Source organism: Rutidosis leptorrhynchoides, chromosome 2 (genome assembly GCF_046630445.1).
Source record: "Rutidosis leptorrhynchoides isolate AG116_Rl617_1_P2 chromosome 2, CSIRO_AGI_Rlap_v1, whole genome shotgun sequence".
Lineage (NCBI taxonomy): Eukaryota > Viridiplantae > Streptophyta > Magnoliopsida > Asterales > Asteraceae > Rutidosis > Rutidosis leptorrhynchoides.
Window position 1 is genome coordinate 127540465 of NC_092334.1, and position 14947 is coordinate 127555411.

A 14947-nucleotide genomic window follows, 5' to 3' on the forward strand; every position below is an offset into this window, starting at 1 on the left:
TGCACAAGGATATAGCCAACAAGAGGGAATTGATTATGATGAAACATTTGCTCCCATCACTAGGCTAAAATCAATAAGAATACTTCTTGCATATGCATGTGCCAATAACTTCAAACTCTATCAAATGGATGTTAAAAGTGCTTTTCTAAATGGTGCCATAAATGAAGAAGTATATGTATCACAACCTCTGGGGTTTGAAGATTTCGAAAAACCATATCATGTTTTTAAACTTAAAAAGGCACTCTACGGACTTAAACAAGCTCCTAGAGCATGGTATGAAAGACTTAGAACCTTTTTAATAAATCACAGGTATGAAATGGGAAAAATAGATAATACATTCTTTATTAAAAGGCTTGGAAAGGATTTAGTTATAGTTCAAATATATGTAGATGATATTGTATTTGGGTCCACTAACGAATCTCTTAGCAACGATTTTTCTAAGCTAATGCATGATGAGTTTGAAATGAGCATGATGGGTGAACTCATGTTCTTTCTCGGACTTCAAATCAAGAAACTAGAAGATGGAACGTTCATCAATCAACAAAAATACATTCATGAAATGATCAAAAAGTTCGGAATGGAGAACTCGAAACCAATGGCGACTCCCGTGGCAACAAACGTGAAACTTACTTTGGAAGGAGAAGGAAAATCGTTCGATAGTACTAAATATAGGGGAATGATTGGATCCCTTCTATATTTAAAGGCAAGTCGACCTGACATTATGTTTAGTGTGTGTTTATGTGCAAGATTTCAAGAGAATCCAATGACATCGCATGTAGAGGTCGTCAAAAGGATCTTTAGATACTTAAAGGGGACAATGCATCTTGGGTTATGGTATCCAAAGTTCACCGGGGTTGATATTATGTGCTTTGCGGATTCTGATCACGGAGGATCAATGATTGATAGAAAAAGCACAAGTGGAGTATGCGCGTTCGTGGGTCTTTGCTTAACATCATGGTTCTTGAAGAAGCAAACCTCCATTACATTGTCTACCACCGAAGCCGAATATGTGGCCATGGGAAGAGCATGCGCACAAGTGTTGTGGATGAAGCAAACCTTCCTCGATTACGGTATCATCTCATTCGAAATACCCATATGTTGTGATAACAAAAGTGCTATAGATTTATCTAAAAATCAAATAATACACTCTAGGACTAAACACATAGACATTAGGCACCATTTCCTTTGTGATCATGTCCAAAATGGTAATATTGTGATAGACAAGGTAGAATCTACGGAAACTATAGCTGACATATTCACTATGCCCCTTAAAAAGGAAACCTTTAACCTGCTTAGGAATGGGTTGAGAATGATGGAACATACTCCGTAAAATCCCCTTCAGATCACGCACGGTCAAACCACGGTCGACCGTATTGACAGCTGCCTGATGTCTGGCGATATTCTTTATCTTTTATGCATTCTCTTTAATATCCAAACAACTTTTCCACCAACCACATCTCTTCTTTAAACCCCAATCACTGGATTTCTAGATTTACTTTTGTCTTACCTTCAAGTACTCTTCAAAAAGTGGTCCATACTCTTTCAATTCTCTTCAAGGTAAGCATCTAAAATTTATTTTCAATTTTACTAGATTGATTATATTATAGTCTTTCCAAACTAATAGGAACACTTGTTTCTTGAATGAATTCCTTAAATATATGAGTAAAATTGTTATAAAAAGCATTTTTTTTCAAATGAGTCATATTAGTGATTTCTTGCATAAAAACTCATATATGTTTTAAGCCTTTAAACTCACTCATGCACACACATATGTTTGAACAAATTATTATGATACTTGTGAATCTCATGACTAGTATCTATTCTTGACAAACATAAAGAAAAATGATGAAACTTGTCTAAATTTTCAAATAGAAAATAGCACAATCTAATTTTAAAACTTATGTTTTCAAAATGTGTCTAGACAAGGACTAATCTACACATGTTTAGCATATAGTTTTTCAAAATTATATAAACTTGATTATTTTGCTAAAATTGTGGCTTTTCTAGGAAATGACCAATACGAGAAATCAACGTATCACGAACAATAGGCAACACATGGAGACTAGAACACTTCATGAAGAGAGTGTTGTTCATCATATCGAAATTCCTGAACTAACTCAACTTTTCACCCAACACAATTGCTTCTCATTCCTTGAGTTTGATGAAGTCATTTACCCAATGTTAATTAGGAAATTTTATGCTCACCTTGATGTTTTAAATCCCGACCAAGTTGCATTTTGACTTTTCAATACACCTTACACTTGGTCTTTTGAACAATTCGCAACTGTTATGGCTATTCCTTCCATTGGGCGTTCCTTCTATACTCATTCAACCAATCTAAGATCACTTAACCCTACCTTTTCGTTGCAACCCATCTTAGATCTCATTACCACTCCTGGAGTGCAACGAAACCTCAACCAATGACTTCTCATTCAAGATGACGAAATACGCCATGATCTTCAACTCATTCTAAACATCATTCGGAACAATGTCTATTGTCGGGAACCTACTGCTACTCACGTTTCAGGAACCGAAGTTGTTTTCATGTGGTCTCTTCTTACTCATGAACCCATAAATCTTGCTTATCTCACTACTCAAAGAATCGGTTATCTTCGAGAACTAGGAACTCACCCACTTCTATACTCCAACAATCTTAATCGACTTTTCGATTTGTTGGTGCCATCAACCCTTCTCAAATTCCTCAACCCGTGTTCACAATTCCTCTAACTTATTGGGAAGCTCATTCGGTAATCATTCTCTCTTCTGACAATGAAAGCTCAACTATCTCCGATGCGTTTAGCACCAACGGCATCTATCCTTGAACAATCAATGTTAGTTAAGAATAATGTTAAGGGCGGGTAGATACAACACTTGTCCTAAGAGTGAAAATTGTAGTGACCCGAACTTTTCCATGTTTATATATATATTAATTGAGATTGATATTTACATGATTAAATGTTTCCAACATGTTAAGCAATCAAACTTGTTAAGACTTGATTAATTGAAATATGTTTCATATAGACAATTGACCACCCAAGTTGACCGGTGATTCACGAACGTTAAAACTTGTAAAAACTATATGATGACATATATATGGATATATATATTGTTAACATGATACTATGATAAGTAAACATATCATTAAGTATATTAACAATGAACTACATATGTAAAAACAAGACTACTAACTTAATGATTTTTAAACGAGACATATATGTAACGATTATCGTTGTAAAGACATTTAATGTATATATATCATATTAAGAGATATTCATACATGATAATATCATGATAATATAATAATTTAAAAATCTCATTTGATATTATAAACATTGGGTTAACAACATTTAACAAGATCGTTAACCTAAAGGTTTCAAAACAACACTTACATGTAACGACTAACGATGACTTAACGACTCAGTTAAAATGTATATACATGTAGTGTTTTAATATGTATTTATACACTTTTGAAAGACTTCAATACACTTATCAAAATACTTATACTTAACAAAAATTCTTACAATTACATCCTCGTTCAGTTCCATCAACAATTCTACTCGTATGCACCCGTATTCGTACTCGTACAATACACAGCTTTTAGATGTATGTACTATTAGTATATACACTCCAATGATAAGCTCTTAGCAGCCCATGTGAGTCACCTAACACATGTGGGAACCATCATTTGGCAACTAGCATGAAATATCTCATAAAATTATAAAAATATGAGTAATCATTCATGACTTATTTACATGAAAACAAAATTACATATCCTTTATATCTAATCCATACACCAACGACCAAAAACACCTACAAACACTTTCATTCTTCAATTTTCTTCATCTAATTGATCTCTCTCAAGTTCTATCTTCAAGTTCTAAGTGTTCTTCATATATTCTACAAGTTCTAGTTACATAAAATCAAGAATACTTTCAAGTTTGCTAGCTCACTTCCAATCTTGTAAGGTGATCATCCAACCTTAAGAAATCTTTGTTTCTTACAGTAGGTTATCATTCTAATACAAGGTAATAATCATATTCAAACTTTGGTTCAATTTCGATAACTATAACAATCTTATTTCAAGTGATGATCTTACTTGAACTTGTTTTCGTGTCATGATTCTGCTTCAAGAACTTCAAGCCATCCAAGGATCCATTGAAGCTAGATCCATTTTTCTCTTTTCCAGTAGGTTTATCCAAGGAACTTAAGGTAGTAATGATGTTCATAACATCATTCGATTCATACATATAAAGCTATCTTATTCGAAGATTTAAACTTGTAATCACTAGAACATAGTTTAGTTAATTCTAAACTTGTTCGCAAACAAAAGTTAATCCTTCTAACTTGACTTTTAAAATCAACTAAACACATATTCTATATCTATATGATATGCTAACTTAATGTTTTAAAACCTGGAGACACGAAAAACACCGTAAAACCGGATTTACGCCGTCGTAGTAACACCGCGGGCTGTTTTGGGTTAGTTAATTAAAAACTATGATAAACTTTGATTTAAAAGTTGTTATTCTGAGAAAATTATTTTTATTATGAACATGAAACTATATCCAAAAATTATGGTTAAACTCAAAGTAGAAGTATGTTTTCTAAAATGGTCATCTAGACGTCGTTCTTTCGACTGAAATGACTACCTTTACAAAAATGACTTGTAACTTATTTTTCTGACTATAAACCTATACCTTTTATGTTTAGATTCATAAAATAGAGTTCAATATGAAACCATAGCAATTTGATTCACTCAAAACGGATTTAAAATGAAAAAGTTATGGGTAAAACAAGATTGGATAATTTTTCTCATTTTAGCTACGTGAAAATTGGTAACAAAACTATTCCAACCATAACTTAATCAACTTGTATTATATATTATGTAATCTTGAGATACCATAGACACGTATACAATGTTTCGACCTATCATGTCGACACATCTATATATATTTCGGAACAACCATAGACACTCTATATGTGAATGTTGGAGTTAGCTATACAGGGTTGAGGTTGATTCCAAAATATATATAGTTTGAGTTGTGATCAATACTGAGATACATATACACTGGGTCGTGGATTGATTCAAGATAATATTTATCGATTTATTTCTGTACATCTAACTGTGGACAACTAGTTGTAGGTTACTAACGAGGACAGCTGACTTAACAAACTTGAAACATCAAAATATATTAAAAGTGTTGTAAATATATTTTGAACATACTTTGATATATATGTATATATTGTTATAGGTTCGTGAATCAACCAGTGGCCAAGTCTTACTTCCCGACGATGTAAAAATCTGTGAAAGTGAGTTATAGTCCCACTTTTAAAATCTAATATTTTTGGGATGAGAATACATGCAGGTTTTATAAATGATTTACAAAATAGACACAAGTACGTGAAACTACATTCTATGGTTGAATTATCGAAATCGAATATGCCCCTTTTTATTAAGTCTGGTAATCTAAGAATTAGGGAACAGACACCCTAATTGACGCGAATCCTAAAGATAGATCTATTGGGCCTAACAAACCCCATCCAAAGTACCAGATGCTTTAGTACTTCGAAATTTATATCATATCCGAAGGGTGTCCCGGAATGATGGGGATATTCTTATATATGCATCTTGTTAATGTCGGTTACCAGGTGTTCACCATATGAATGATTTTTATCTCTATGTATGGGATGTGTATTGAAATATGAAATCTTGTGGTCTATTATTATGATTTGATATATATAGGTTAAACCTATAACTCACCAACATTTTTGTTGACGTTTTAAGCATGTTTATTCTCAGGTGATTATTAAGAGCTTCCGCTGTCGCATACTTAAATAAGGATGAGATTTGGAGTCCATGCTTGTATGATATTGTGTAAAAACTGCATTCAAGAAACTTATTTTGTTGTAACATATTTGTATTGTAAACCATTATGTAATGGTCGTGTGTAAACAGGATATTTTAGATTATCATTATTTGATAATTTACGTAAAGCTTTTTTTAAAACCTTTATCTATGAAATAAAGGTTATGGTTTGTTTTAAAAATGAATGCAATCTTTGAAAAACGTCTGATATAGAGGTCAAAACCTCGCAACGAAATCAATTAATATGGAACGTTTTTAATCAATAAGAACGGGACATTTCAGTTGGTATCCGAGCGTTGGTCTTAGAGAACTAGAATTTTGCATTAGTGTATCTTATCGAGTTTGTTAGGATGCATTAGTGAGTCTGGACTTCGACCGTGTTTACTTGAAAAATGATTGCTTAACAAATTTTGTTGGAAACTATATATTTTTAACATGTGAATATTATGTGATATATTAATCTCTTAACGCGTTTAATATTATGTGATAGATGTCTACCTCTAGAACAAGTCCCATTGACTCACCTAATAATAATGAAGAGTCAAATATAAATTGGAATGATTCGTGGACTGATTCACAAGTTCACGAAGAGGAACCGGAAGAAGAGTCGGAACCGGAAGAAGAATCGGAACCGGAAGAAGAATCGGAACCGGATGAAGAATTAGAACCGGTGGGGGAAATAATAAAACAGTTAAGTAAAAGAAAATCCTCAACCAACCGACCAAGGTTAATTATGGTCAATGGTGTTTCCGCCAAGGAAGCAAAATATTGGGAGGATTACCAATTCTCCGATGAATCGGATTCCGACGAGAATTCCGATGATGTTATAGAAATTACCCCAACTGAATTTAAAAAGGCAAAAGAAAATAATAAGGGAAAGGGCATAAAAATAGAGAAATCTAATTCCAACCCCGATGAACTTTATATGTATCGTCAACCCCCGAAGTCCTTAAGTTGTAACAATGACCCGGGAACCTCTAAACCACCAGGTTTTTCTAAACCAATGTGGAAAACGACGGCTCGTATTAGGGGAACATCATATATCCCTAGAAACTTGGCAAAACGAACCAAAACCGAAGAAGAAGAAACAAGCGAGTCGGAATAAGATAGTTGTATTCGTGTGGTGTAATATATGTAATATAGTGTGCTTATGCTTTATGATATATGTAAAAATTGCTTGTATTAATAAGTATTTTTTTTATGAATCTAACTCTTATCTATTTTACAGTATAAAAACAAAAAAATGGATAGACAACCCAATATTTTAAGAGACCTACCCGGAGACATGATTGATGAAATCTTGTCTAGAGTCGGTCAGAATTCTTCGGCACAACTATTTAAGGCGAGATCAGTTTGTAAGATATTCGAAGAACGTTCCAAGAATGCCTTGGTTTATAAAAGGCTTTCGTTCTAAAGATGGGGGATATCACATTGGGAAATCCATAAGTTACGATGTGTTTACTTTGACGCATATATTGCGGGGAACCCAAATGCTATTTTACGCAATGGGTTAAGAAATTATTTTGACTCAATATATCCGAATATTGGACTTCGTGATTTAGAAAAAGCGGCTAACATGCAACATAAAGAAGCATGTTATGCTTACGGATTAGTAATGTTCGCTTCTCACCAAAGTGAGAACAAGAACATCGGGCTACAACTATTAAACAAAACGTTCCCACAAGTGACGGAGTCGGTAATTGGGGTAAGAAATGAGGTTTTTAGATTGTTACGGGACTGTTGGACATTACGTAACCCTCGTCCCTTTGACGACGTTACAACACGCTGTCTTATCAACAGCCATAACGGTTATGTTCCACAAGACCAAGGATGGGAAGTAATCCTAGTAAAACCAGAATGCATGACTTGTTTCTGGACGTATGAATTACGTGTCTTTATTGCCTTTGCTGAACGACTTGTGTACTAGCTAGAATTATCTTCACAACCATCTTGTATCAAATTTATTGTGTGCTATATTTCATGCTATATGTAAAATAAGCGATATTGTAAGTTTGTAAAATATTGTGTAAAAGTTTGAATGCGAAATATTATTATAATCAGTTTTTCATATAGAATTGTAGTAGTTGAATTGTATATTAGCTACTAAGTATGAACTTAACGGGTAGGTACTACCCGAATTTAAACTTATAAAATGCTAATATGAAGAAAAAGCTTTTATAAATGAGTTCATATTATGCTACGAAATACTATTAACTACTCTTAATATTCTGTATGATTAACTTGTTCCATTTGACTATTTTGAAGGAAATGGCACCGACTACTCGACACACCGTGAATATGAATGAAGAGGAATTCCGTACTTTTCTAGCTTCAAACATAGCCGCAGTACAGGCTGCGCTACATACCAACAATAACCTTGGATCTAGCAGTACAGGAAATCGTGTAGGATGCACCTATAAAGAATTCACTGCCTGCAAACCTTTGGAATTTGATGGAACCGAAGGACCGATCGGATTGAAACGGTGGACCGAGAAGGTCGAATCGGTGTTTGCCATAAGTAAGTGTACTGAAGAGGACAAAGTGAAGTACGCTACGCATACCTTCACAGGTTCCGCGTTAACATGGTAGAATACCTATCTAGAGCAAGTGGGACAAGATGATGCGTACGCACTACCGTGGTCAGCATTCAAGCACTTGATGAACGAGAAATACCGTCCCAGAACCGAGGTCAATAAGCTCAAGACAGAACTTAGAGGGTTACGAACCCAAGGATTTGATATTACTACGTACGAAAGACGATTCACAGAATTGTGCCTATTGTGTCCGGGAGCATTCGAAGATGAGGAAGAGAAGATCGACGCGTTTGTGAAAGGATTACCGGAAAGAATCCAAGAAGATATAAGTTCACACGAGCCCGCCTCCATACAACAGGCATGTAGAATGGCTCACAAACTAGTGAACCAGATTGAAGAAAGAATTAAAGAACAGACTGCTGAAGAGGCCAATGTGAAGCAAGTCAAAAGAAAGTGGGAGGAAAACGGTGTTAAGAATCACCAATACAACAACAACAGCAATTACAACAATAATCGCAACAATTATTCCAACAATCGCAACATCAATCGCAACTACAACAAATGGCCCAACAACAACAACAACAACAACAACAGCAACTACAACAATCATCCCAACAACAATAATAACCGTAACAACAACAATCAGAAGCAGCTATGCCAAAGGTGTGAAAAGTATCACTTGGGGTTCTGCACCAAATTTTGCAACAAGTGTAAAAGAAATGGTCATAGTGCGGTGAAGTGTGAGGTCTACGGACCAGGGGTTAATAGAACGAAAGGAACAAATGGTGTCGGAACGAGTAATGGCGGAGCAAGTAGTGACGGAACAAGTTATGCCAATGTAGTTTGTTATAAATGTGGAAAACCGGGCCACATTATTAGAAATTGCCCGAACCAGGAGAACACGAATGGACAAGGCCGCGGAAGAGTTTTCAATATTAATGCGGCAGAGGCACAGGAAGACCCGGAGCTTGTTACGGGTACGTTTCTTATTGACAATAAATCTGCTTACGTTTTATTTGATTCGGGTGCGGATAGAAGCTATATGAGTAGAGATTTTTGTGCTAAATTAAGTTGTCCATTGACGCCTTTGGATAGTAAATTTTTACTCGAATTAGCAAATGGTAAATTAATTTCAGCAGATAATATATGTCGGAATCGAGAAATTAAACTGGTTAGCGAAACATTTAAGATTGATTTGATACCAGTAGAGTTAGGGAGTTTTGATGTGATAATCGGTATGGACTGGTTGAAAGAAGTGAAAGCAGAGATCGTTTGTTACAAAAATGCAATTCGCATTATACGAGAAAAAGGAAAACCCTTAATGGTGTACGGAGAAAAGGGCAACACGAAGCTACATCTTATTAGTAATTTGAAGGCACAAAAACTAATAAGAAAAGGTTGCTATGCTGTTCTAGCACACGTCGAAAAAGTACAAACTGAAGAAAAGAGCATCAATGATGTTCCCATTGCAAAAGAATTTCCCGATGTATTTTCGAAAGAATTACCGGGATTACCCCCACATCGATCCGTTGAATTTCAAATAGATCTTGTACCAGGAGCTGCACCAATAGCTCGTGCTCCTTACAGACTCGCACCCAGCGAGATGAAAGAACTGCAAAGCCAATTACAAGAACTTTTAGAGCGTGGTTTCATTCGACCAAGCACATCACCGTGGGGAGCTCCTGTTTTGTTTGTCAAGAAGAAAGATGGTACATTCAGGTTGTGTATCGACTACCGAGAGTTGAACAAACTTACCATCAAGAACCGCTACCCACTACCGAGAATCGACGACTTATTTGATCAACTACAAGGCTCATCTATTTATTCAAAGATTGACTTACGTTCCGGGTATCATCAAATGCGGGTGAAAGAAGATGATATTCCAAAGACTGCTTTCAGAACACGTTACGGTCATTACGAGTTTATGGTCATGCTGTTTGGTTTAACTAATGCACCAGCTGTGTTCATGGACCTTATGAACCGAGTGTGTGGACCATACCTTGACAAGTTTGTCATTATTTTCATTGATGACATACTTATTTACTCAAAGAATGACCAAGAACACGGTGAACATTTGAGAAAGGTGTTAGAAGTATTGAGGAAGGAAGAATTGTAAGCTAAGTTTTCAAAGTGTGCATTTTGGTTGGAAGAAGTTCAATTCCTCGGTCACATAGTGAACAAAGAAGGTATTAAGGTGGATCCGGCAAAGATAGAAACTGTTGAAAAGTGGGAAACCCCGAAAACTCCGAAACACATACGCCAGTTTTTAGGACTAGCTGGTTACTACAGAAGGTTCATCCAAGACTTTTCCAGAATAGCAAAACCCTTGACTGCATTAACGCATAAAGGGAAGAAATTTGAATGGAATGATGAACAAGAGAAAGCGTTTCAGTTATTGAAGAAAAAGCTAACTACGGCACCTATATTGTCATTGCCTGAAGGGAATGATGATTTTGTGATTTATTGTGACGCATCAAAGCAAGGTCTCAGTTGTGTATTAATGCAACGAACGAAGGTGATTGCTTATGCGTCTAGACAATTGAAGATTCACGAACAAAATTATACGACGCATGATTTGGAATTAGGCGCAGTTGTTTTTGCATTAAAGACTTGGAGGCACTACTTATATGGGGTCAAAAGTATTATATATACCGACCACAAAAGTCTTCAACACATATTTAAACAGAAACAACTGAATATGAGGCAGCGTAGGTGGATTGAATTATTGAATGATTACGACTTTGAGATTCGTTACCACCCGGGGAAGGCAAATGTGGTAGCCGATTCCTTGAGCAGGAAGGACAGAGAACCCATTCGAGTAAAATCTATGAATATAATGATTCATAATAACCTTACTACTCAAATAAAGGAGGCGCAACAAGGAGTTTTAAAAGAGGGAAATTTAAAGGATGAAATACCCAAAGGATCGGAGAAGCATCTTAATATTCGGGAAGACGGAACCCGGTATAGGGCTGAAAGGATTTGGGTACCAAAATTTGGAGATATGAGAGAAATGGTACTTAGAGAAGCTCATAAAAACAGATACTCAATACATCCTGGAACGGGGAAGATGTGCAAGGATCTCAAGAAACATTTTTGGTGGCCGGGTATGAAAGACGATGTTGCTAAATACGTAGGAGAATGTTTGACGTGTTCTAAGGTCAAAGCTGAGCATCAGAAACCATCAGGTCTACTTCAACAACCCGAAATCCCGGAATGGAAATGGGAAAACATTACCATGGATTTCATCACTAAATTGCCAAGGACTGCAAGTGGTTTTGATACTATTTGGGTAATAGTTGATCGTCTCACCAAATCAGCACACTTCCGGCCAATAAGAGAAGATGACAAGATGGAGAAGTTAGCACGACTGTATTTGAAGGAAGTCGTCTCCAGACATGGAATACCAATCTCTATTATCTCTGATAGGGATGGCAGATTTATTTCAAGATTCTGGCAGACATTACAGCAAGCATTAGGAACTCGTCTAGACATGAGTACTGCCTATCATCCGCAAACTGATGGGCAGAGCGAAAGGACGATACAAACGCTTGAAGACATGCTACGAGCATGTGTTATTGATTTCGGAAACAGTTGGGATCGACATCTACCGTTAGCAGAATTTTCCTACAACAACAGCTACCATTCAAGCATTGAGATGGCACCGTTTGAAGCACTTTATGGTAGAAAGTGCAGGTCTCCGATTTGTTGGAGTGAAGTGGGGGATTGACAGATTACGGGTCCGGAGATTATACAAGAAACTACCGAGAAGATCATCCAAATTCAACAACGGTTGAAAACCGCCCAAAGTCGACAAAAGAGCTACGCTGGCATTAAAAGAAAAGATATAGAATTTGAAATTGGAGAGATGGTCATGCTTAAAGTTGCACCTTGGAAAGGCGTTGTTCGATTTGGTAAACGAGGGAAATTAAATCCAAGGTATATTGGACCATTCAAGATTATTGATCGTGTCGGAACAGTAGCTTACCGACTTGAGTTACCTCAACAACTCGCGGCTGTACATAACACTTTCCACGTCTCGAATTTGAAGAAATGTTTTGCTAAAGAAGATCTCACTATTCCGTTAGATGAAATCCAAATCAACGAAAAACTTCAATTCATCGAAGAACCCGTCGAAATAATGGATCGTGAGGTTAAAAGACTTAAGCAAAACAAGATACCAATTGTTAAGGTTTGATGGAATGCTCGTAGAGGACCCGAGTTCACCTGGGAGCGTGAAGATCAGATGAAGAAGAAATACCCGCATCTATTTCCAGAAGATTCGTCAACACCTTCAACAGATTAAAATTTCGGGACGAAATTTATTTAACGGGTAGGTACTGTAGTGACCCGAACTTTTCCATGTTTATATATATTAATTGAGATTGATATTTACATGATTAAATGTTTCCAACATGTTAAGCAATCAAACTTGTTAAGACTTGATTAATTGAAATATGTTTCATATAGACAATTGACCACCCAAGTTGACCGGTGATTCACGAACGTTAAAACTTGTAAAAACTATATGATGACATATATATGGATATATATATAGTTAACATGATACTATGATAAGTAAACATATCATTAAGTATATTAACAATGAACTACATATGTAAAAACAAGACTACTAACTTAATGATTTTTAAACGAGACATATATGTAACGATTATCGTTGTAAAGACATTTAATGTATATATATCATATTAAGAGATATTCATACATGATAATATAATAATTTAAAAATCTCATTTGATATTATAAACATTGGGTTAACAACATTTAACAAGATCGTTAACCTAAAGGTTTCAAAATAACACTTACATGTAACGACTAACGATGACTTAATGACTCAGTTAAAATGTATATACATGTAGTGTTTTAATATGTATTTATACACTTTTGAAAGACTTCAATACACTTATCAAAATACTTATACTTAACAAAAATGCTTACAATTACATCCTCGTTCAGTTTCATCAACAATTCTACTCGTATGCACTCGTATTCGTACTCGTACAATACATAGCTTTTAGATGTATGTACTATTGGTATATACACTCCAATGATCAGCTCTTAGTAGCCCATGTGAGTCACCTAACACATGTGGGAACCATCATTTGGCAACTAGCATGAAATATCTCATAAAATTACAAAAATATGAGTAATCATTCATGACTTATTTACATGAAAACAAAATTACATATCCTTTATATCTAATCCATACACCAACGACCAAAAACACCTACAAACACTTTCATTCTTCAATTTTCTTCATCTAATTGATCTCTCTCAAGTTCTATCTTCAAGTTCTAAGTGTTCTTCATATATTCTACAAGTTCTAGTTACATAAAATTAAGAATACTTTCAAGTTTGCTAGCTCACTTCCAATCTTGTAAGGTGATCATCCAACCTCAAGAAATCTTTGTTTCTTACAGTAGGTTATCATTCTAATACAAGGTAATAATCATATTCAAACTTTGGTTCAATTTCTATAACTATAACAATCTTATTTCAAGTGATGATCTTACTTGAACTTGTTTTCGTGTCATGATTCTGCTTCAAGAACTTCGAGCCATCCAAGGATCCGTTGAAGCTAGATCCATTTTTCTATTTTCCAGTAGGTTTATCCAAGGAACTTAAGGTAGTAATGATGTTCATAACATCATTCGATTCATACATATAAAGCTATCTTATTCGAAGGTTTAAACTTGTAATCACTAGAACATAGTTTAGTTAATTCTAAACTTGTTCGCAAACAAAAGTTGATCCTTCTAACTTGACTTTTAAAATCAACTAAACACATGTTCTATATCTATATGATATGCTAACTTAATGATTTAAAACCTGGAGACACGAAAAACACCGTAAAACCGGATTTACGCCGTCGTAGTAACACCGCGGGCTGTTTTGGGTTAGTTAATTAAAAACTATGATAAACTTTGATTTAAAAGTTGTTATTCTGAGAAAATGATTTTTATTATGAACATGAAACTATATCCAAAAATTATGGTTAAACTCAAAGTGGAAGTATGTTTTCTAAAATGGTCACCTAGACGTCGTTCTTTCGACTGAAATGACTACCTTTACAAAAACGACTTGTAACTTATTTTTCCGACTATAAACCTATACTTTTTCTGTTTAGATTCATAAAATAGAGTTCAATATGAAACCATAGCAATTTGATTCACTCAAAACGGATTTAAAATGAAGAAGTTATGGGTAAAACAAGATTGGATAATTTTTCTCATTTTAGCTACGTGAAAATTGGTAACAAATCTATTCCAACCATAACTTAATCAACTTGTATTGTATATTATGTAATCTTGAGATACCATAGACACGTATACAATGTTTCGACCTATCATGTCGACACATCTATATATATTTCGGAACAACCATAGACACTCTATATGTGAATGTTGGAGTTAGCTATACAGGGTTGAGGTTGATTCCAAAATATATATAGTTTGATTTGTGATCAATACTGAGATACGTATACACTGGGTCGTGGATTGATTCAAGATAATATTTATCGATTTAT

At 35.1% G+C, this 14947-nt stretch overlaps 1 protein-coding gene across 1 annotated transcript; it reads left to right on the forward strand.

Moving 5' to 3' along the window:
- The first annotated feature begins 316 nt into the window (after nucleotides 1–316).
- Nucleotides 317–2241, forward strand: LOC139888259 (uncharacterized mitochondrial protein AtMg00810-like). The gene is made up of 2 exons (XM_071871279.1): nucleotides 317–1009; nucleotides 2008–2241. The coding sequence occupies exons 1-2, from the start codon at nucleotides 317–319 to the stop codon at nucleotides 2239–2241; spliced, it is 927 nt and encodes a 308-aa protein (XP_071727380.1).
- The last annotated feature ends 12706 nt before the right edge of the window (nucleotides 2242–14947 follow it).